At 41.2% G+C, this 23,990-nt stretch overlaps 1 protein-coding gene across 3 annotated transcripts in view; it reads left to right on the forward strand.

Annotated features, from left to right (window-relative positions):
• The window catches only part of LOC118271327 (synaptotagmin-10), a 125,224-nt gene that overhangs the window by 57,340 nt on the left and 43,894 nt on the right, over positions 1-23,990 (forward strand). For all 3 annotated transcript variants that reach the window (XM_050695872.1, XM_050695873.1, XM_050695874.1), the window contains exon 4: positions 17,045-17,188. In XM_050695872.1, the coding sequence (XP_050551829.1) occupies positions 17,045-17,188 (144 nt within the window). The remainder of the gene's footprint in view (positions 1-17,044; positions 17,189-23,990) is intronic.

The raw sequence follows: 23,990 nt of genomic DNA on the forward strand, positions 1-23,990 counted from the left end.
GTGACAGCAAAAAATCTTAGAGTGTAGGTACAGTTGTTCTGCTTCCTAATTTTCTGACTTGCTGTCTAGTTAAAACGCGATATTTAAAGTATATTTATTTTTTTGTGACCCAATCCCACATTATTACATAAATTTTATCTTTTTATCCGGACAAAAAAAAATTAAAGTAATACACACATTTTTTTATCGTGCGCTGCGTATAAAACGATATTACTTAGATGTAAAAATATAGCACAGCACAATCCTGAAAGCTGAAACTACACAATTTCATCTAAGTTACTTTACATAAGTAGGAACTTGACCTACCTATGTTGATTTAGGTATTAAGTTGTCGGTAAAACAGTTTAAAACTAAAACTTACGCAATAGGGATGGAGGTTATATTTTAGTGTAGACTGTTGGGAACCCTATCTTGTGGTATTATAAGTTGAACTACTTGCGTGTATGCCTAAGTTATGAAGCAAAGAGGAGATGTCATAATGTAATTATGCACAGTGACACAAAAAAACGGTCTTGCCCATTAATATTTTAAGTAGTAGTAGATACTTAATAACAACGTAAAATATCTAAACAAGTAGCTTTAGCAAAACTTATTTTGGGAACTCACAAACATGGGAATTAAAAAGTAAAGCCTTCTAATTGTTTCGATGTATTTTTAGATTCGTAAAGATTTACTTCAAGTGAGGTTAAGTATTGGAAATTAGTCTGCAATTTAATTAAAATTTTGGAGTATTAAAGCTGCAGCACTTTTTTTTATTCGAATATGTAGTATAGTTATAGTTCGTTTTTTTATGGTTTTGCTTAAAAAATAGTTTCTATCCAATATAGGGATGGTTGAATACATATGGTTTCGATAAAAAAGCTCCGAATTCTAAGTACTTTTAGAATGAGCACCTAGCTTCACTGACAGTCAGACTGACGGACAATTTAATTGGACGTTTTAAAGTACCTAATTAGGGATTAATTGAAATAAATGCTTTGATTTTGGATTTTAAGAAAAATGATAATCTGTAGACATATGAGCGAAGTACATACATAACTAAGAATTCTGAAACAGTTACTGGTGCCACGATATTAATATTACGATTTACATAATAAATCAAAAAGTTCTTACGTATGTATGTATCAAATACTGTTAAAAACATTTGAACAGAAAGCGCGAAGTTCGACTCTTGCTCTCTTAAATCTCACACCCTAATGTCCTTGGCCCACTTCGGAAACTCATATTCATTATTTATGATATTGCAAAATATATTCCACCTGTTTCCCTGAAGACAAGAAATTTCATGTGTTTTGAATTTTAATGCCTAATATGATATTCATAGAAGGTACTTCACACAGTTCACACATAATAAGAGGGCATCGACCTTTCGAAAAATGAGTATTAAAGCATTAAGGGGACCCTTTTTCTCGGCATTTATCTTTGGTTCAAGATATTTACATGTTTTTATTATTTTTGTCACGTATCGTATGGGTAAAATGTCGGTCATATTTGCCCTTTTAGGACATTAGGGATGAGGTTTCGTAACCGCTTTCTGGAGCTGTATTTACAGTCCGAAGTACTGTCGCCTGTTGTTGCTGGGTAGATGGTAACCAATACAACTCGTTTTACAATCAATAACATTGTACGAGCTGTTTGTCCAAACACTAAGATGTGTTTGTTGTATGTAGTAGATTGTCAACGAAGACGGGACGGGAATATACTGACTTTCAATCTGTAACTCATTGAGGTACATTTTATATGAGTACAGTACTCATATTTCAGTAGTCACGTAATAAGATTCATGAAAGCCTATTGACATATACCAAGTTCAATTCCAAACTCTATCTATGCTATCACAGACATTTACAAAAATCCAAAACAACCCAATAAACCCAATAAGTGTGGGAGAGCCAGTAATGGGCCGGCTCGACCGGAGCGAAACCGGAAAATCGACGTGAAACAACTCTTGCAGAGGCCCAATTTTCTCAATGCCTGATTCCCCAACAACCCTTAAATTCAACGCACTTGTATCGCCTCTGGTCTTTCGACTGTCCAAGGGCGGCGGAGATTGCTTACCATCAGGTGATTCATCTACTCGTTTACCAGCTTATATCACAAAAATACTTTACTCGATTGACAAACTTTAGTTACGTAGTTCAAACCAATTTCTTTTATCTTCAAACTACTTTCTACATGGAACGGTTACACAACCATTTTCAATCTCCTGACACAGAAACAAAAGGGTTACGAGTACACGAAACTTTGTATGAGTTTTGGAAATTTCTGGAAACTTTTGAAGTTGCAAATGTAATGAAATATCACCGGGTATAGTCGAGACACATTGATCGATCCTCGAGTATGTGAGAATTTGATTTTCAGTATACAATATCGTGTTAAATTATTGATTTGTCATCTATATATAGTGAGCTTTGTAGTGTCCTTGATGGGGATAGATTTTGAGAAAATCAACTTCATATACCACTTTAAGGGACTCTGTTTCATAATATCTTTTTATGGTATTAGCCGGTAAATAACCAGACGGATCACCTAATGGCAAGCAATCTAGCAATCTGGACACCCGAAACACCAGAGGCGTTACAAGTGCTTTGTTGGCCTTTTGGGGTTAGGAATTTAAGGGTTGTTGGGGAATCGGGTGTTAGGTATAAGATTCACACACATAACGTAAGCGTTGTTTCGTTGATGTTGTTTTGCGTTGTTTATACCTTCAGTCGAGCCGGTCCATTTGTGCCGAAGCATGGCTCTCCCACACGTAATATTTGTATACAGTTCTATCTAACCTGATCCTGACATAAAGATATCAGATTAGGGCTTGAGGCTTACGTAACACGAAGTTCTAATTTTTTATTTACTTCTAGTCTACTTGTCAGCTCGTCTGCGATTTAACATCTGACTCACAAGCAAAAAGCTGACAGGTTTTGTGTAACACATGTCTTAGGTTTTGAAAATTAGGCTAATATGCTTGACCTTGGTTTAGTTTCTAGTAATAAGGATTTGGATTAGAATTCTAAAGTCAGAAACTGGACATTTTACATACAAATGTTAAAATACAGTGGCCTGGCGGTTTAAAACACCCGCTTTACATGCATGAGAGTGCGGGTCTGAAACTACCAACGCTAAGTACCAATGTGACTTTTTCCAAATTATGTGTACTTTCTAAGATTATTTTAGACACCACTGACAAACGGTAAAAGAAAACATCGTGAGGAAACCTGGGCTTATTATTTGCAATAGAAGTCATTAATTCGATTCTTCAATCGTGTATAATGTCGTGGTTAATTTATGGCAATAGACTTAGATTAGACTACTTTCTAGTAGATAGCCTAATAACGTAACTGATCTTTATTATGTTAGGTAAAAATAAAGCAAGTCTGTCTAACTAGACTAGCCCTCTACACAGGACTATTATAGTACACAAACTATTATGTGCGCAAACTCTCACACGGTTGCAGAAAGTGCAACTGTTTCGTTTCTCTTTGAACCCGATGGGACGGCAGACCGACACGATCGGAGAGAAGTCAGGCACAGGGCCAACGGCTTTACGGCACGGTAATGATAGAGAAAAGTTTACAATTTTTGTACAACATGATTTTCATTCAGTAGGGGCAAATAACCATGTAAATGTCCCTTAACCCCCAGCCCATAAGGTTAAGGTCGTTTTGACCGCTAATGTACAAATAAGGGTTGAATTGCTTCGCGAAATTGACCTTTAAGTCGGTTCAGATGTTTTATTGATTGGTTCCAAAGGGAATTTTAAGTACTTTGGGATTTGAGATTTTTTTAAAGATTATAGTTTTTTATATTGGTTATTTGTGTTGAATGTTTTATTATTGTTTTAATCTATCTATATTTATACTATTATAAAGCTGAAGAGTATGTTTGTTTGAACGCGCTAATATCCGGAACTACTGGTCTGATTTGAATAATTATTTTTGTGTTGGATAGTACATTAATTGCGAAAGGTATATATAGGCCATATAACATCATGCTATGATTAATAGGAGCCGATCTAATCTATATATACATTATTATAAAAATCAATTGCTGTTCGTTGGTCCCGCTAAAACTCGAGAACGGCTGGAGCGATTTGGCAAATTTTGGTCTTGAATTATTTGTGGAAGTCCAGGGCATGTTTAAAAGGTGAGAAATAAAAATACGTTTGAGGCGGTACGAAGTTTGCCGGGTCAGCTAGTAAAATATAAAAATGAACCTTCTTTATATTAATTTAAGTTCCATTCTTTACTTACACAAGAGTAGAAAGTAAATACTAATTAAGGACAATGAACTCATTTATTTTTATAGAGGAAAATGCTTTTACTGTAGCATACAATAAAAGTACATATATCTAGTTTATTAGGGTCTACAATGGAATTACTCTGAGTAGTTGTATATAAAGAGGAACTTACTTAGTACCAATAGAAATTGATTACTCATATAAGTTGATTGGTTTTAGTTTATTTGTGTCGGTATTTGTAGTAATTTCTGGTGTGTTTATCATGTTTTTAATTTAGAGAACACTATAGGTAACAAAGAGACTATGAACTCTGAGTTTGTTTTGGCATTTCTTCTCAGAGTAGTCCGATAGGAAATGCCGGCCTCATCTAGTTATTAAACAGATTGACGTGTTAAAGATTGTAACCTATTTGCAAAAAAACACCACTCACAAACGGCGAATGAAAACGTCGTGAACTAACCTATAATTTGGGTTGGCGATTTCAAACTTATAATTTCTAATGCTTTTAACTTTCTAATTTTAAGTTTGAAATCACCATCCCGCATTGAGCGAGCATGGTGATTAATGTTCAAACCTTTTGCGTGTGAGAAGAGGCCTTTACAGTAGTGACCACTTATAAGCTATCTGATATGATGTGATGATTATCAGTTATCACAAACTACTTATTACTGAAATATTATACGAACGTATTGCACTACCTACCCAACTAATTGGCACAATGGGAATAATATCGGTATGTATTCTGTAATTGTACACTAATCTAAATTGGTCCCAAGTGTACAAGCATCTGTCTGGACTTGGGCCGGACCTCGCGGATGGCCAGTTCGGCTTCCGTAGAGGGCGCTCCACGGTGGACGCCATCATGCGCGTAAGAGACCTCACGACGGGGAATGCAGTGTCCAGGGGTAAGGTCGTCGTGGCGGTGTCTCTTGACATCGCCAACGCTTTCAACTCACTACCCTGGAGCTGCATACTGGAGGCACTCCGGTACCACCGGGTGCCTACCTATCTCCGTCGTGTTATCGAGGCCTACCTGATGGATAGGTTTGTCACCTACCCCGGTCACCAAGGTGAGTGGAACCGGCGAGAGATGTCGCGCGGTGTTCCACAGGGTTCGGTTTTGGGGCCGCTCCTGTGGAACATTGGTTACGACTGGGTGCTGCGCACCGACCTCCCGAACGGCGTCAGCGTAGTCTGTTACGCCGACGACACGCTGGTGCTAGCGCACGGGAGGTCGCACCAGGCGGCGGCCAACTTAATGGCGAGAGCGGTTGCGACAGTTGTTGATAGGATCCGGCAATTGGGACTCGAGGTGGCGCTCCACAAGTCCGAGGCCATGTGTTTTCATGGCCGCGGGAACGCGCCACCTCCGGATGGGTCCCAAATAACGGCAGGAGGGGTTACCATCGGCGTCGAGACGACGATGAAGTACCTAGGACTCGTCCTCGACAGTCGATGGAACTTCGTGGAGCATTTCCGACGTTTGGCTCCTAAGTTGGAACGGACGGGGGCTGCACTTAAGCGGCTCCTGCCCAACCTCGGGGGCCAAATGCCTCCTGCCGGAGGTTGTACGCGGGGATCGTGCGGTCCATGGCCCTCTACGGAGCCCCTGTGTGGGCGCCGACCCTGATGCGGCGACCAGCTCGGGCGCTGCTCACGTCGCAGAGGGTCATGGCCATCCGGGTGATCCGCGGATATCGCACGATCTCCGGAGAGGCGGCTAACCTCCTTGCCGGACTCCCGCCGTGGGATTTGGAGGCGAAGGTGCTCGCGCGCGTCTTTAGTTTGCGCGCCGACGCGCGTCGCCGGGGCGAAACTCCACTGCCGCGCCAGATTAGTGCGTGGCGGGATGAGCTCCGGCGCGATCTCATGGCGGAATGGCAACAGCGACTGTCGCAACCGAGGGCTGGGCTCGCTGTCATTGCAGCGGTAAGTCCCCTCTTTGAGGAGTGGCTAGAGAGGCGCCACGGCGTCCTCACCTACCGCCTGACGCAGGTGCTTACCGGACATGGAAGCTTCGGTAGGTTCCTGTTTCTGATTGGGCGGGAGGAAACGCCCGGGTGTCATCACTGCGAAGACCGCCCGGAGGACACGGTGGAACATACGCTTGCGGTCTGCCCTGCGTGGGCTGAGCACCGCCGTGTCCTCAGGGATGTGGTCGGCGACGGCGCCCTCTCGCGTCCGGCACTGATACAAGCCATGGTGCGTAGCGAGGGGGACTGGGATGCCGTCTCCTCCTTCTGCGAAGCAGTCATGCTAGCTAAGGAGGAGGCGGGGCGCGTGAGAGAACGAACCTCTCACGCCCCAGCCGTCGCGAGAGACACTCCGGGCGTCGGGGATCGCGCGACGATCTCCGGCCACCGTAAGTGCGGGTCTGCGGACGGCGAGCAAGGGTAGCTCGCCGCCCGACCAGAACCAGACCCGTGCGTGCGGCGCGTCGCGTTCTGCGCGCGCCTCAAAGAGCCATCAGACCACCACAGATGGGGCCCAGTAGGGCTGATGCCTAATCCGGAGCTGCGGACTACCTAGCGGGTTTACCGGGGCTCCGGCTCGACGGGCAGGAGTAGGAACGGGGTGGTTTTAGTCAGTAAGAGTCTGACACTCCCTCTCGCCTCGCCCAAGGCGGGAGAAGTCATTGGATGATTTTCCACCTTGAAAAAAAAAAAAAAAAAAAAAAAAGTGTACAAGCATGTTTGTGTTTATTGTACGAGATAATAGAGCCGTGGTTATCTTATTTCAAAATGTAATACATAATGTATTATATACATGAACCTGTTTAATGTACCGTGTATTTATAATATATTTTGTTGTACATATTTCTATTCAAACTCAATGTAGGTCCTGCGGACTGCCTAGCGCCAAAACCGCGTCGAAATCGGTTCAAACTAAAAACCTCCTTTTTTGAAGACTATTAAAAAGACACTTTAAACGTGAATTTCATAGAAGTGTAGACAAATAGTATGAAGTTGAAATAATATAAAATATTGTAGTTGACATTCAACTTAATCTGGTAAAGACAATTCCTTCATAGTAAAAGAACGTCGAGAGTTAAAAGTAGCTAGATAGTAGTAGGTTAGGTACCAATAAATTGATCCGGAGCTGCGAACTACCTAGCGGGTTTACCGGTACTCCGGCTCGAAAAGCAGGAGTAGGACCGGGGTGGTTTTTAGTCAATAAGAGTCTGAAACTTCCTCTCGCCTCGCCCAAGGCGGGAGAATATCATTAGATGATTTTCCCTCTTTAAAAAAAGGTACCAATAAATATTATTAAAAAGTTGTTGTAACTGAGATGAAAGCTTATTTAATTCTATAACTATTATACAAAATACTACGACTAATAAAAAACGTGTTCTTTTATATTTTTCTTCACTAGTTCTTGCCCGTGGATTCATAGTTAATATTTTGTATATTATTTTGTTAAATAGTTGATCCTTTATAAATAAGGTTGTGAAAGACAGAAAGTATATGAATTGGATGATGTTTCAAAATTGGAACACTAATTTATTTTAGTACCTTTAAGTACGGTTGGAAGTTTCGATTTTCAAATTCTAATGAGGTTCTAATTGTAACTTTATACGATACGACCTACAAACCTTCAAGAAAAGAGCCGGCAACGCACCTGTGACTCTTCTGGTGTTGCGGATGTCCATGGGCGGCGCTGATCGCTTACCATCAGGTGATCCGTCTGCTCGTTTGGACAGTTTTTGACTACGCTTGATGTTAGTTTCTTTCCATTGACTAGACCATTTTATAGGTACAGATGACCTTAACGCCTACGAAGTATTACAAGCCTTAATATATACACGAGTATGTATATCAAATTCATACGTAAATAGCAGCCCTAGAGACTACTCATATCCAAACAAACAAACTCTTCACCCATTTATTACTTCAACAAATATTTATTTTCTAAAAATATTTAACAACAGAATTGACTTCGCCTACCTGATTATACTCTATGACGTCAATGAGACTACAATATAAGGTAAAAAAAGGCCTTGTATCGTAATATCTCAGTACCGAAGGGCTTTTTATATAAATTTATATAAATACAGTGAACAACGTTCGCCCCCTCATTTCGCGAAATGCCTCCGGCTAGCTGAAGATAAAATTATCATAATTATAATAATATTGTTTATTTTTTACGGTTTCTCGAAATTGTGTCTGCTTTATGTGTTGGGAGCCGTCTGTTATGTTAGCTGACCCTTCGAGGTTTGTTTTGTGAATCAATAAAATTGTGCTAAATTCTTTTGCGGATTTTCATTGTATATGTTTTAGGAAAATTTACATTTTACGTTCGGCCTTAACTAGGCAAGACTGTCATATACAATAGGCTATTGGATATTATGTATATATTAACCACAACACAAAACGGTCAGGATTGGTCCAATCGATTGTGCTGTAACCTGCCTGTATCCTGTCGAAACCTTGCTACTGTTCTGTGGGCTATTCAAATTATTATTAATTCTTAATTCGATTTTTTACGGCCAATTCTTATCAGATTTGAATATTACTCATGTTTATGGATTCTTTAGTCATTATTTGTGAAACGGTTTTTGAAATAATAATGTCAAATAACCTATTAACGAGGTATCGGTGACTCCTAGTAACATATTCTTAATATAAATATGATATAACGTCACATATATGTTATGTTGCTGTAAATGCCTTTGGCTTCCACCAATCATATTTATTGGTACAACTGAATCAGCTAGGCTATGTTTTTTATATGAAAAAAATGCGTGCTTTCGATACGTGCTATAGATGTGTGCTACGGATAGCTTCCTTGCTATCGATACATCGCATACTCGCTGAGTATCTCTGCTATGTAACTGAGCGAGGAAGCGTGGAAATGGTCACACAATTTCACAGCTTAGCTATTACATCTTCGTAGCATAGCTACATAGCACATCTTGATATATTAAAAAAAATGTTCAACTTGTACTAGGCACTACATATTCTTATTATAATATTCAGTTCAGTACCTACTTTAACAAGCCCGTAAACAATATTTTACGGATCCCTACTTTATCTAGAACATTTTTTTTAAACTTCGTAGAACTAAGTTCGCTTTGATATTTTGTTGCCAACAGCTGGCCGCTGTCAGTTGCTAAGTGTTGCCACAACGAAATAAATAATTTTCCGTTAATTTCAAAAATAAAGAACCGTCAAAGTTTGTGAGCGTTGTGTAAGTTAATGAGTTTTTTTGAAAGCATTGTTGTTAGTGGCTACTAAGATTAAGTTGAAATTGAAGTTAGGATTTATTTTTAGAATATCATAATACTTACTTACGCAACTTAAAGTACTTAACGTAAGTCTTATAATGTAATTGTGAATGTAAGTTTTGTTTGTAGGGTTTGAGGAATAAAGTGTTGACGCCATTTTGTTAAACTGAACATAGATTGAATAAGTAGATTAAACACTGAATAAATTGAACTTCAGATTATAATCACAACTGTCGAAATGTATGATCTCTCTGATTCTTATTCGGAATTTCCTTGATTAAGAGATGGAAAGCAGCTTCCTCTAAAGCTATGGTTTCCAAAATGTCTGGACTAAACTCAGGACCCACCTTACGTTACGAACCGTTACAAAACCAATATGAAAAATAAAGTACAGAATGATTGGTAAGCATGTTTTTCTACAAACAAGGCCCACTAAAACTCCGTTTTCGACACACCAATGGGTCGCAACCCATAGTTTGGGAAATCCTGATAATTTCCATTGGAATTTTTGTATGGGAAAATATTCACAGCCATTCTTATGAGACAATTGAAGTCTGAATACAAATTCACCTTCGAAGGGGAAGCCCTTGCTCATCAGTAATTAACTCTTCTATTGATTTTAACAGACCATAAGAATCAAATACATTGTCATTTTTGTCAAATAATAAAAGTTTAACCAATATTCAGCCTTGTGTATTTAGAAAAAAAGTTGATAGTTGTTTAGCATTCAGTTTTAAGTGATATTTACAAGTATGCCAGGATTAACTAGAGCTGGGTTTGCTGTGTAAACTCTCTTTAAAAGAGGCTTTAGCTATCAACTTTTACTTTGAGAATCCACTGTTTATTTACGTTTTTAAATTTCCTTTTAAAAACTTGTTATCTATTTGCAAATAAGTAAATATTTTACTTACTTTAAGCATAATAATGTAATATTTATTGCATAGTTAATAGACAATACTAATCCAATCGTTATTGTGTACAACTAACCATACAATTTAAAATAAATTGTAAGTGGAGTGTAATAAAAAAAATAAAAAAGCACATACACTAATTTGAGATTAGATAACTAAACTCTGGTTGAAATTTACTGAGTGCAACTTTAACTTTCCGAATGGGCCGGCTCGACCGGAGTGATACCACGGCCTCATAGAAAACCGACGTGAAACAACGCTTGCGTTGTGTTTCGTCGTGTGAGTGAGGTTACCGGAGGCCCAATTAATCCCTTCCCAATCTTCTCAATCCCCGATTCCCCGCAACCCTTAAATTTCCAACCCCCAAAAGGCCGGCAAAGCACTTGTAACGCCTTTGGTGTATCGAGTGTCTATAGGCGGCTTACTTTGATTGGTGATCCGTCTGCTCGTTTATCGGCTTATAACATAAAATAAAAAAATAACAAATGTAATGGTTGTAACGTCTTTATTTACCATCAATCACAATTTTACACAACAATTAGACATGAACATTAGTAATAACAACAGTCTTGGGAAGAAAAGGCGTGGAACATAGATATATTCGCTAACGACGCGTAAGCGGCGCGAGATCGTACACTACTGGCCTGTGCGCGGGGCGCGGGCGGCGAGGCAGCGCGGCGGCGCCGACCGAGTACGAAGCACAGCGGAAAACCACGAGCGCGCTGTTGGCGCGAGTATTGTTTTGGTGGCGCGAAATTCAAACGGTCGCGGCGCGAATATTCAAACGGCCGTGGCGCGGACGTTCGCCTTATATCCTCCCCCTCTAACCCAGGCGTTGCGTCCCCGAAGCCGGGTTAGCCTTACGAGGTCTCCCCCTCTTACGCTTCTCCTGAATGGGATCTTGGATGGGACCAACGAACGGTGTTAACAAAGAAACGTGATACCTCCCTAGCGAGACGCCGTCACTTATACGCTCCAAAGCGTATGTCGTGCTACCTATCACCTCCTGAATGCGATACGGTCCATCCCGGCGGGGGATGAACTTCGGAGTCTGCCCCTTGATCGTATCGTTAGAGCCCTGAGTCTTAAGCAGTACGAGATCCCCTACCTTATAGTCTGGCGCTGGGCGACGACTCTCATCAGCGTACTTCTTCTGAGCTTCCTGGGCTTTCTCATGCACATCCCGTGCATCGAGCAGCACGGCTGAAAGCTTCCTAAGGAACGGGGTAATAGACAAGACCACATTATCGTTCTCGACGATGGCGCGCATCTCAGACAACACGTCGGCGGGAGCGCGTATCTCACGCCCGAAGTTGAGAAAAGCGGGGGAATGCCCCGTGCTTGCAGTGAACGCAGAGTTCATGGCGAACCGAATAGCGGGAAGATGGCTATCCCAGGAATCATGATCCTTACCAACCAGTATAGCAAGCTGTGGCTTAAGGTCGCGGTTCTTTCGTTCGACAGGGTTGGACTCCGGGTGGTAAAACGACGTCAGGGCCTGCTTGATGCCCATGACGTGACACGCCTGCTGCATCACTTCGCTCACAAACTGCACGCCGTTGTCGCTGATGAGTCTTCTAGGCGTCCCATAACGTAGGTACACCTCGTTCACCAGTGTTTTGGCGCACTCTTCGCTGGTAGCGGATGAAAGGGCAAATAACTCAACCCACCTTGTACAAGTGTCTTCCACTATGAGGATCCATTTGTTGCCGGAGGGTGTCTCCGGTAATGGCCCGAACAGATCTACGGCGAACACTTCGAAGCGGCGTGACATAGCTGGAACTTGCAGCAGGCCAGCGGGTTTTCGCGTGTCCACTTTGTATCGTTGACACGCTGCACAGTTTTTGACGTACTGAGTAACGTAAGCCCGCATCCCGGGCCAGTAATACTTACCTGCGAGACGATGCAAAGTTCGCTCCACCCCGAAATGGCCGGCTGTGGGAGCGTCGTGGTACTCGGCTAGCACGTCCTTGCGCTCATGTTCCGGTACCACCAAGCTGGCGTTATCATCTTCATCGTTGTCGGGACCATAACGGTACAACACGCCGTCGACTACTACGTACCCTTTATCTGCCCAGGACCTCCCCCTAAAGGGATCGTCGGATTCCAACGCCTCGACGATCTTACGAATCTCCGGGTCCTTCATCTGGCCGTCTCTGACGTCCCTAGGGCTGCGCGAGGGTAGGTCAACCACGGCGAGGCGCAAGTCGCACTCAGTCCCCTCAATATCCTCCGTCGCGCATACAGGACGTGACAGCGTGTCTGCGATCACGTTTGCCTTACCAGGAGTGTACTCGATCTTCAGGTTATATTCCTGAAGACTGAGCGCCCACCGGGCCAGGCGGCCGCTTGGTGACTTCAAACTCATGAGCCACCTAAGCGGCTGGTGATCGGACTTAACTGTCACATCGGCGCCGTCAATATACCCCCTAAATTTCGACACCGCCCATACTACAGCCAGTGCCTCTCTCTCCGTCGTATTATAATTCTTTTCAGCGGCTGTGAGGAGGCGACTGGCATACTCGACGGGTCGCTCATCGGTCCCCTCCCCCTGGAGTAGAGCCGCTCCAAGCGCGTAGCCGCTGCTGTCGGTTCTAAGGACGAATGGTTTCGTCCCGTCAGCCTGACGGAGAATAGGAGCCGATGTTAGGAGGGACTTGATGGTCTCGAAAGCGTTCTGCTGTTCGGGGCCCCACTCCCAGGTGCTCCCTTTCTTCAGCAGAGAAGTCAAAGGCCTACTCACCTCGGCATAACCCGGTATGAAGCGCCTGAACCAGCTCGAGGTTTGCAGGAAACACTTCAGCTGCCTCACGTTCTGAGGGGGCGGCATGCCAGTTATAGCAGACGTCTTTTCTGGGTCCATGCGAATACCACCTGGTACGATGACATGACCTAGAAACTTCACGGCATCTCGGGCGAAGTGGCTCTTCTCTCGGTTCACCCGCAGGTTAAACATAGCAAGGCGGTCGAACACGGTTTCCAGGTCTGCGAGGTGCCTTTCGAACGAGTCTTCAGACAGCACCAACAGATCGTCCAGATATGCGAGCAAGGTTATACCTGGTAAGTTGGATTTGAACCGGTCGATCAATCTCTGGAAGGTTGCCCCTGAATTCCGGAGGCCCATGGGCATGCGCTTGAACCTGAAGGTGCCCAGCGGTGTCGTGAACGAGGTAAAGTCCCTATGATCAGGGTCAACGCTCACCTGAAAATATCCGGAACGCAGGTCCAGTGTAGACATGTACTTGGAGGTTTTCGCCGCATGGAGCACATCTTCGATCCTGGGAAGTGGGTATCGGTCAGGCTCCGTGACCGCGTTGAGCTTGCGGTAGTCCACGCAAAGCCTGTAGCTCCCATCCTTCTTCTTCACCAGGACGACGTTGGAGGCCCATGGTGACTCGCACTCCTCGATAACGTCGGCGCTGAGTAGCTTTTGCAGCTCCTTTTCTAAGGCTTCTTTCTTGGACGGCGACAACCTGTATGGTGGGGAGGCAAGGGGTTCCTGATTCTCTCTTACCTTAATTTTATGACAGGCAAAATCCGTGGGAGGTCCATCCGCAGCAAACTGGTTCGCTCTGCTACGCAGAAATGCGTTGAGCGCGTTCCTGTGCTCTGGTGGTAAGTTCGTTCCCTCGGCGTCGCGCAAGGCGACGTCGGAGATATCTGCCTGCATCAGTTCTGTGCTATTTAGACTAAAAGATTGCACGAGAGGAAAAATCTGCTCAGGGTTATCAGCAAAGAACCATGACTCCTGTGACAAGTCTAATGTAACCCCAGCCTTAGTAATAAAATCGCGACCTAACAACGTTCGAGTACTCTCACCTGGAAATACTATGAACTCAGTATCGATTTGCCTTCCCTCTAAAATTACGGGTACTGTCGCCGTGAGGACTGTTTTCGTTTGGCGGGAACCAATCGCGAGTCCTATGGTTCGCTCCGCCTCGTGAAATTGTACCCCAACCGATGTTAAGATAGAGTATAACAAGGAACCGGCAACGCAGCACGTAGCCCCCGTGTCGAGTATTGCGGCACCTACCCTATTCGCGATAGTGACCGATACCATAGCGTGTGACGGCGTCGCCGCGTGAGCTTCGCGTAAGTCGTTCTCGCCGTTCACCATATTAAAATCGCATCGCGTCGCGGGTAACTGTTTTCCGCTACAATTTTCACATTTAGACTTTACAACACCGGGTTGGCCACATCCGTAACAACGCAAATTATTAGGCCCACTACTAGAAAGCGCACTAGTTGGTTGTGGTTTATTATTTTTATTTTGGAAATTGCGACAATCTGTTAAAACGTGACCATAAAATTTGCAAAACGAACATCGAACGCGTTTATCACGTTTCAAATTCTCGTTCGAGTTTGGAGTGAGTTTCGCGACACTAGTACCGTTCGAACTCGTGGTAACGCTGCGTTCGCGCTCGCTCGACTCGGGTTCGCGAGCTCGGTCGCGCGGCGCGTCTTGCGATCTCGACAAGTTTTGACTTGTCGATTTCGACGTAGAAACGATCGGGTTCGCGGCGTACGTTCTAAGATTTAATTCGACAATAGAATCTTCTATGGCCCTCACCTTTTCTAACATAAGATCGATATCGTCGACATCGTCTCTAGGTAAACGTTTTCTAACTCGTCGATGTAGAAGGCCGTAAATTATATCAAGTTGTATACGCATAGGCACCGCGTACGGTAATTTTGTAAACAATGATCGCACTTTGCACATAAACACTTCTGCACGTTCAGAGTCTTTCTGGTTCGTGTCGACGATCTCTCGTAGGACTTTGTATGGCGGCAGCTGCATCCCGTACATGGCACGCAAGCGTGCCACGGCGTCCGGCCAGGCGTGCACGTTAGCGCGCGCGCCGCGCCACCACACGGCCGCGTCGCCCTCCAGCAGAATCGGCAGGCCGCGCAGCGCGTGCTCATCGCTGACGCCCGCGCACTCCTTGTACACCTGCACCGCATCGATGAACGCCTCCAGTACCTCCGCGTCGCGCGACTTCCCGTCGAAACGTGCAGTGCACTTGGCGAAGTTGCCTGTGACCGCGGACGGGTAGACGCTGGGCGGACGGGAGTCGGGCGTTGGCGTCGAAGTCGGTGGTTTCCCGGAGCCGTTGAAAGCCCTCAGGGTTTCGACTAGGGTTCTGTTGGTCTCCGCCTGCATTCTCACGAAGGACTCCATGAAACCGGCTAAGACGGTCTCGGTGGTCGCGCTCGTCGAAGCGCCGCCGACGCGCCCATGCGCCCCGGCGGGGACGGGGGCGGGGGCGCTTGCAGCGCTCTGCTCCGCCTGGTCGTAGTATTCGGGCTCACTCGCGTCGTCACTCATAATATCTTCGCGAGATATAACTTTCGCGTTTCTTAGTTCCATGGCAACAGTTCTTCACGTAACTTAACTTTTCACGATTTGAAATAGGTAGGCATCTATCGCGGCATTCGCGACAAAGTTCTCGTGAATTCGAAGCCCCACGTTGGGCGCCACTGTAATGGTTGTAACGTCTTTATTTACCATCAATCACACTTTTACACAATAATAATTAGACATGAACATTAGTAATAACAATAGTTTTGGGAAGAAAAGGCGTGGAACATAGATACATTCGCTAACGACGCGTAAGCGGCGCGAGATCGTACACTACTGGCCTGTGCGCGGGGCGCGGGCGGCGAGGCTGCGCGGCGGCGCGGCGGCGCCGACCGAGTACGAAGCACAGCGGAAAACCACGAGCGCGCTGTTGGCGCGAGTATTGTTTTGGTGGCGCGAAATTCAAACGGTCGCGGCGCGAATATTCAAACGGCCGTGGCGCGGACGTTCGCCTTATACAAATGTTTTTTTTTATTGAAATCTTGGTTTCAAATACTTTACTTAATGTGATATGGAAAGTAAAGGCAAGGCTCAACAGTAGTAAATATAATTTCCTGATCGGACATTTTAAGCACCAAAGAGGCAATCAAATAACTTTTTAATTAATCCCGTAATCACGAAACGGTGTTAACTTTGATTTTATTACTGGAACGGCCTATTTATCAAGACCATGGGGAATACAACAGAGGTTACCTCAGATTAATTAGTGAGATATCGTTAATATTGTTTAAGGTCGCAGTTTTTTAGGACAATATTGTTAGTGGTAACAGCAGAGTAGAATACATTGGCCACCGCCCTTATTTTTCCTGTGGGTGACATAAAAATCTACTAAGTATTATAAATTTCATAGGGAGCTGGTATTCCAAAGCTGCGACTGCCTCTAGAGCTGCGGACTGCTTAGCGGGTTACCGGGGTTCGAAAGGCAGGAATAGGAACGGGGTGGTTTTAGTCAGTAATAGTTTAACACTTCCTCTTGCCTCACCAAAGGCGGGAGAAGAAATTAGATGATATTCCCCCTAAAAATAAGAAAAAGGGAACTGGCTGTAGCATTCTCTTACAAACTATTTTAAATCACGGTCTCTGACTAGCTCGCCATGTATCGACATATTGGTAAACCTTCTTACGTAGACGAGGTATTTAGTCCAGAAGTAATCAACTTATAACTATTAAGGCTTACCAACTAAGATACATACAGACAATCTTAAAAATATGGGAAACAATAGTTAGTGTATGCTCTTAAATTAAAAGTAGGCTCAACATTTTAAATTAGTATAAAGAGCCTATTACTTAGTACTTATCCAATGTTTTATTCCCAGGTTCTTCGCCAGACGACCCTGCCAATAGTGCCAACGCGTCACCAGACCTTCCAGCGCCAGTTGTCTCATCGTCTCGACCTGCCCTCGATCCAGTTCAGCATTTGCAGCCTGGAGCGAGCTGATTCTTCTATTGGACTAATTAAGGTAATTGAATTCCCTTTGTCATTGTTTTTAGGGATAAAAACATATAAATCCAACAAAAAAAATAGCAAAATTGGTTCCGCTACACATAGATAATGTGAAGTGTCTGGACTTATTTCGGAAAGATAAAATCTAGCAGTTAAATCGCTTTCAATAATAAACCTGATCTTTTTAAACTACAATATCCAACTAGTTGATCCATTGCGATTTTATATCGATAAGAGCCTCCTCCTCTATAGAAAACAATTATCGTAATCTTATACAGTGAAGCCTTGTTAAGTGAGACATCAAGGGACCTACAAAGTGGTATCACTTATAGAGGTCAGGTTATCATTAATGGAGGTGACCATACGGGTTATTTCACATAAAGAGGTGTGATTCTTAAATAAAACAATGTGTTATGTGCACATTATAAATGAATAAGAATAAGTAAATCAACAAACAAAACGATGTTGTCTCACTTACTGAGGTTTATGCATTAAAATTCACTTCCTGTCTCAGTTATAGAGGTAACTAAGATGATAAATCGAAAGAACGAATCCCAGATATAGAGGGTTGTTTGTCCCACTAATAGAGGCAATTCAGTGCCAATAGGTAGGGACCTCAGTATGAGTTCCATTTGTGGAGGTTTCTCACTTACCCAGGTCCCACTTAACCAAGTTTCACTGTAATAGTTCAGCACTCGAATGTAAGGGGCTATTTGATAAATGAATCGATTTATAAAAAAACTTATTAAGTGAAGATTAAAATTCATTTCTGCTCGCTCTTCAAGGAATAACGTACGTGATGATGCTGAAACTAATTCCAAATGACAGGCCATTTCAAAGTTGAAACGAGGAATGTCCCAACAGGGTTCCATTTTACAGCTGAAAAGTTTTCAGTACGACTAGGTCTTAAAATGTTGCTCACGTTTTTCTTAATATTGAATTAGAAACTACTGCTGAGTAAATAAACGCTCATTTTCTTGAAGTACTTAGGTACTTGACTGCTTTGTCAGTTCAATGACCGTTAGCTTAACTGCCGAACGAAGAGTTTCGGATTCGAATCCCATGTGGCTGGGGTCTTTCACGCTTTCAATCGACGTGCAGTAGCTGGGCAACCGGCTGTCGTACAACGTGTAGCGTGTTCGATTCCCGCACGTAGTAACACTTTGTGTGATCCACAAATTAGTGTTTCGGGTCTGGATGTCATGTCTATGTGAAATTGTATGTTTGTAAACGCACCCATGACATAGGAGAAAATATTAATGTGTGGCAACGTTTAAAATAAAAAAAAACAACAAAAAGAAAAGAAAATAAATATTATTGAGATTTTCTGTATTTTTATCGAAATCAATTCTAAATTATAGCCATCAATAATTGTAACCTCTGTTACATGGAACTTATAACATACCTAACCGACGATAAACTGTTACCAGCTACATTATTGAAATACAAAATCTTGCCAAATCATCCGAAACCAAATTAACAAATATCTAGACTCCCCTACAAAATCTTAGGTACTTCCATCAAAGGCTCTTTGACAACAGAGACTGTAGCCTAATGAAAGCCTGTTCACATGATTCTGGTTTCTTAATTATCACCCCCTTTGTGTCTGTTCAGCATTTTGACGCCATTTTCTTTTATTTTTAGCTCGTAATTATAAAACTGGCCAGTTTTTGTGTAACAAAACTCTTTGGTATACAGAAGCGAACAAGCCTTGTGTGTTTTCAGCTAGTAATTAAAAAGAATAGTTTTTTGAATTTCGAATTTTGTTTGTTTTTTTTTGTGAGTGAATGGTATAGTTTTTTTTAATGACGTTTTTTGGAATAAAGACATTATCTGTGATTGATCAATTAAGATTTCAATAATTGATTAAATCCAAAATCTTTGGATCAATCTTCAGAAATCTCTTGGCAGAAATTTATAGAAGTAATGTCTAAAATATCAAATCGATCTTAATCTAAAGATTTTGGATTGAAATCGGTAGACAGTAGTTATACTATCTACCGATTTCAATCCAAAATCCTTGTAACAAAACTTGTAAAAAAAATACGTGTAAAACTTAACAGTTTTACACGTATTTTTATGTAGTGTGAACCGTACAATTTTCATATTTTCAGGACGTATTATCTATCCTTGTTTTTTTGAAGTATAATAAAAATTATCAATGACTTTCTCTATTGTTTACATTTTATCTTTTTTTCAAAAGACATTACTGCTGATATTTCTGTACCATACAATTATAAGGAAACAAAAAGAAAGAAAAAAGCAAACTTCAGTGACCCTTAAACAAAAATAAAAATAAAAACAAGAAGAATAATAAATAACAATAACGATAAATAATAAAACACGCAATCAAACTCCTCAATCAGTGTGTTACAAAATAAAACGTAACAACAATTGTAATATGATTAATATTATTACTTTTCTTCGCTACAAAACTTTTCCCCTTTGTCAACAAAAAAGTGAAAAAAAAAACTCAAACAATTTGGGAAGTAAGAAATGATGAAAGACTTCATTATTGAAGTTTTTAGGGGTGTTGCTGTATAAAAAAAAAACCTTTATTTTTTTTTCTTGTTTCAAATTTTATTTTAGGGTTGTAGCTGGCTGGTAGCGCTGTCATGTTGGCAATGCTTAATTTCTGAACGACAGTCAGCCCTTTGTAAATATTTTTAGTTTTCTATTTTTTTATTTTTATTTTTATAGTTTATGATGTAAATATATTTTTAGTTTTAAAGATTATTTTATAAGTAAATCGTACGTAATAATAGTTTTTCAAGATGTCAGCTTTTTAGTTTTGATTTCCGAGTAAAGTTTCAGGCTCAATTCCTGGGTGAGGCTAAATTGAGCACCAACTCTGAAATTATATGCCTGCTGTATGACAATACGTTCATAGCTTATAACTTGCAACTCATCACATCAGTGGTGAAAAGACAATGTTACATTTTGTATGTGTACCGTTACCTACTCCTTCTAGAATTCAATAGTGACATTATAATTATGTTAAAAAATAGTTTGTTTTTATTTTAATCAAATATTTATGTATTTTAATCTTCTTTACACATTAACTGAAAATACTTAATACCTTAAGGCATTCTCTGACAGTCAACCATGGTAATGCAGAGAGATGTACCGATTGGTGCGAAGCCAGAACATGTTCTATTTACTTAATTGATAAATAATATGTATACTGGACACATAAATATTATTACATATACCTTTACGTGTCGTAATGTGCACCTCTGCCTACCCCTTTAGAGGCAAAAGGCGTAACGATAGATATATAAACCTTTAGAATAAATATATTAATACAATATTTAATACAACTATTGTATTAACAGAACCATTTACTCACACAAACACAAATATATTTCCGTACCTCCCATATCAGTCTAAATCGGAAATAACTCCTATCAACGGAACAAAATTGCAACTAAAAATATCTAACAAAACAGCAGGCAATCGCTGTCACCTGGACACGGACAGTTGACTAGCTATTCACGGACACACAGACACACAGACAGCCCTACACTTCGGAAATCGCGTGGAAATGACGTGTCTGGGAGTGGCACGCCTGACAATGTACGCGAGAACAATGAATTTAATTTAGTACCTGTATGTGGGTTGGTGTGCCGTTATATTATCATTATTATGTGGTTTGACAACCCTAGGTTATTGTTGTATGTGTTGTGCATTCGGTGGTTGATTGATATTTGAGTTAATTAAATATTCAGGCCGGTTTCGTAATTATCTAGTAGATAGAATAACTAGTTCTAACTATTAAATTTTTAATATGGAAACCAATTTGTATAATTCACTTTGATCTAATGCCACATTATTTCAGATTTTAGTTCATATACCAAAATGTATGAGAGTATTGAGAGCGAAATTTAGAATATAGTTTCTGTTTTAGCTTAGCCAGCAGTTTTTCGATTGTAGTAGATGCTAACGAGCTTTATAAGGCTTACTCACGTAACTGTTTGACGAGGAACTCGACTAGTTTCAAGCCATGCTAGAGGCTCATATTCATAAGCAGCATTGCGCGACACACGGCGATTTTCGCCGCTGCTACGTGAGTCAGCCGATAACAATAATTAATTTAGTATGTCTCACGAAAGTTGTAATAAAATAATTTGTAAGAGAATTTCAATTTTTATGAGCACAAGGAGTTTTGTATTCTGATTAAAATAAAGCTTCGTTTATAGCATAAGTGTAAAATTATAGCAATTAATAGAAATTAATACGTGCAATACAAACAGCTAGAAGCTACTCCCATTTAAAACACTTTCCTTCATTCTAAAACACCTCGAGAAGGGAGTGAAATAATTAAGCGACAATCAACTTAGTGACATCGACTGCCATCGAAATGATCTCATTTCTGTCTCGATCGGGGCTGCATTATTGAATGGTGATGTTCCAAGCTCCGTCGATAATGATCAACGTGGAAATTGCGTTGTCACCTCGTAGTGAAGGGTGATATTCTTCTCTAAGTTTTAACGAAGTGATTTTGGAACACAATTTGAAGATTTTCGTTTTTCTGTCTGATGTTGTCTTTTTTGTTTTCTGTTGCGCTTTTTAGGAAAGTTTTGTACCTTTTTTTTAACGGGAAAAATCATTCAATGTCTTCTAGGCGAGTGGGAGTGTCAGAGTCTTGCTGTCTAAAAACCACCCCGTCCCTAGTCCTGCTTTTCGAGCCGGAGCTCTGGTAAAACCTGACCGCTAGGTATTCCGCAGCTCCGGATCAGGCATGAGCCCTACTGGGCCCCATCTGTTTTGTAGGAGGATTCTGTTTAACCCGTCGTGTGCCGAAACATGTGGATCCACGATACACAATGTATTTTCTATTGTGTCTTATATACAAGAGGTTAATGCCAGTATTCTAAGATATCTTAAGGGTGTTCGCAAATAATTGTAATTATTATTATTTTGTCTACAGTGTTAGATGTCTGCAAGGTCAAATCATGCCAATTATGGAGTTATGTTTCATTAATTGGATCGGGAAAAGTATTTTCAAGTTAGTATAAGTCTGTTCTAAAATCGCCCGAAACCTGGATGTATTTATAGTTTATAGTACGCAACCCGCCTATTTACGCAAGATTTGAATTTGCCGCCATTTGTGCAGTGAAGTGTTGACAACCCTGAAAAAAAGGCAATTTGACAGCTAACAGTATAGGGTTATTAAAAATGGAGCGTTACACGATAGAACAACGTGTCTTCATTATTAAAAAACAATTCAATTACTGCATGAGACATTTCCAGGTCGTGTACTCTCTCGTTTCGGTGATCAAAATTGGCCTCCTAGATCGTGTGATTTAACACCATTAGACTTCTTTTATGGGGTTATTTGAAATCACAAGTCTATGTCAACAAGCCCACAACCACCCGTGCATTAAAGGAGGAGATTCAACGCTGCATCAACGAAATTCAGCCACATTTATGCAGAATGGTCATGGAAAATTTCAACAAAAGAGTGCGCATGTGCATGCAAAGCCTGGAGGCCATTTGTCCGATGTGTTATTCCATACATAACCCTATCCTATGTACTTTACGAGTCAATAAAAATATAACTATCAAAAGACTAAAAACGGCGTTTTCTGTTTAATTCAAATCTTGCGTTAATTTTGGGACACCCTATATAACTAAAAAATATTAAAAATAAACATATATTTATAATAGTTTGCAATCACATACACAGATTTTAATGAGAAAACTTTAACAGACATGACCTATACCTATTAAAATATCAGTCAGCAAAATCAGAAATCAAACAAAAACAAACTTTACATCGCAAATAACAGAGTTCGGTTTGCAAACACAGTCAGTCAAGTGTTTGATTAATTTGTTTTAGTTTTGTTACAGTGTGTTGTTTAGATATTGATTGGGATATTTGAATAGTTTGTTCGTTTGTTTGTTTGGGAGTAAAGCGTGATATTCCGTGAAACCGTTGTTATTGAGGATTTGTATTATTGGCCGGTCAAGCGTAGAAGTATCTAAAATTGTGATTGGGAACATTTTTATTTAAAATTTTATATATTTTTTATAAAATACGTTGCCCATATTAGTATTTTCTTCTGTCGTCAATTTTTCTCCTGTATCATGGGTGCGTTTACAAAATAAATATACAATTTCACATGCACATGACACCCAGACCCGAAACAAAAATTTGCGATCACACAAAGAGTTGCTTCGTGCGGGATCGAACCCGTTACACGTTGCGTGACAGCCACCGCGTCAACCGTGCATTCTAGAAACAATACAACAAGATCAATAGGTAAAAATCCTCTTATGTAGAAGTGGTTCTTTAACCAACATTGGACAGTTTTGGCCTGTAAATTTATGGGTTTTATGTTTGAGTTGAACACAACCTAAATTGTTTCAAGTACAAAGAGTCTCTGCCATAATGTGATTATACACTGACACAAAAAATGACCCTACCCGATGTTACTATAAGTAAAAAGGTGTAGTTATGTTATAAACACTCAGAAAGTGACACATTAAATTGACAGCTAGCAACGTTTTTGTAGTATGGAACAGCTAGATAGAAAATAGAGAGGGGCATGGTTTGTAACTCTCGTGCTCCCCGTAAAGTGTCACGCATTATGTTAAAGGGAAATCCAGTTATGACATCTCCTCTTTGTTTCTTCTTCATGGTAAAAAGTGTAAGAGAGGTATTTCATTATTATTTTAATCTCTTTACAATTGAAGCATGAAATGTAAAGACAAATTGGTTGAAATATTAATATCTTAATTTCAATTTCATGCATGAAATTAATGTGACGTGCAGTGACTATCATTATGAGATTTAAATTGTTTTCAGAGCTGCC

This window comes from Spodoptera frugiperda, chromosome 9 (genome assembly GCF_023101765.2).
Source record: "Spodoptera frugiperda isolate SF20-4 chromosome 9, AGI-APGP_CSIRO_Sfru_2.0, whole genome shotgun sequence".
NCBI classification, from domain to species: Eukaryota; Metazoa; Arthropoda; class Insecta; order Lepidoptera; family Noctuidae; genus Spodoptera; species Spodoptera frugiperda.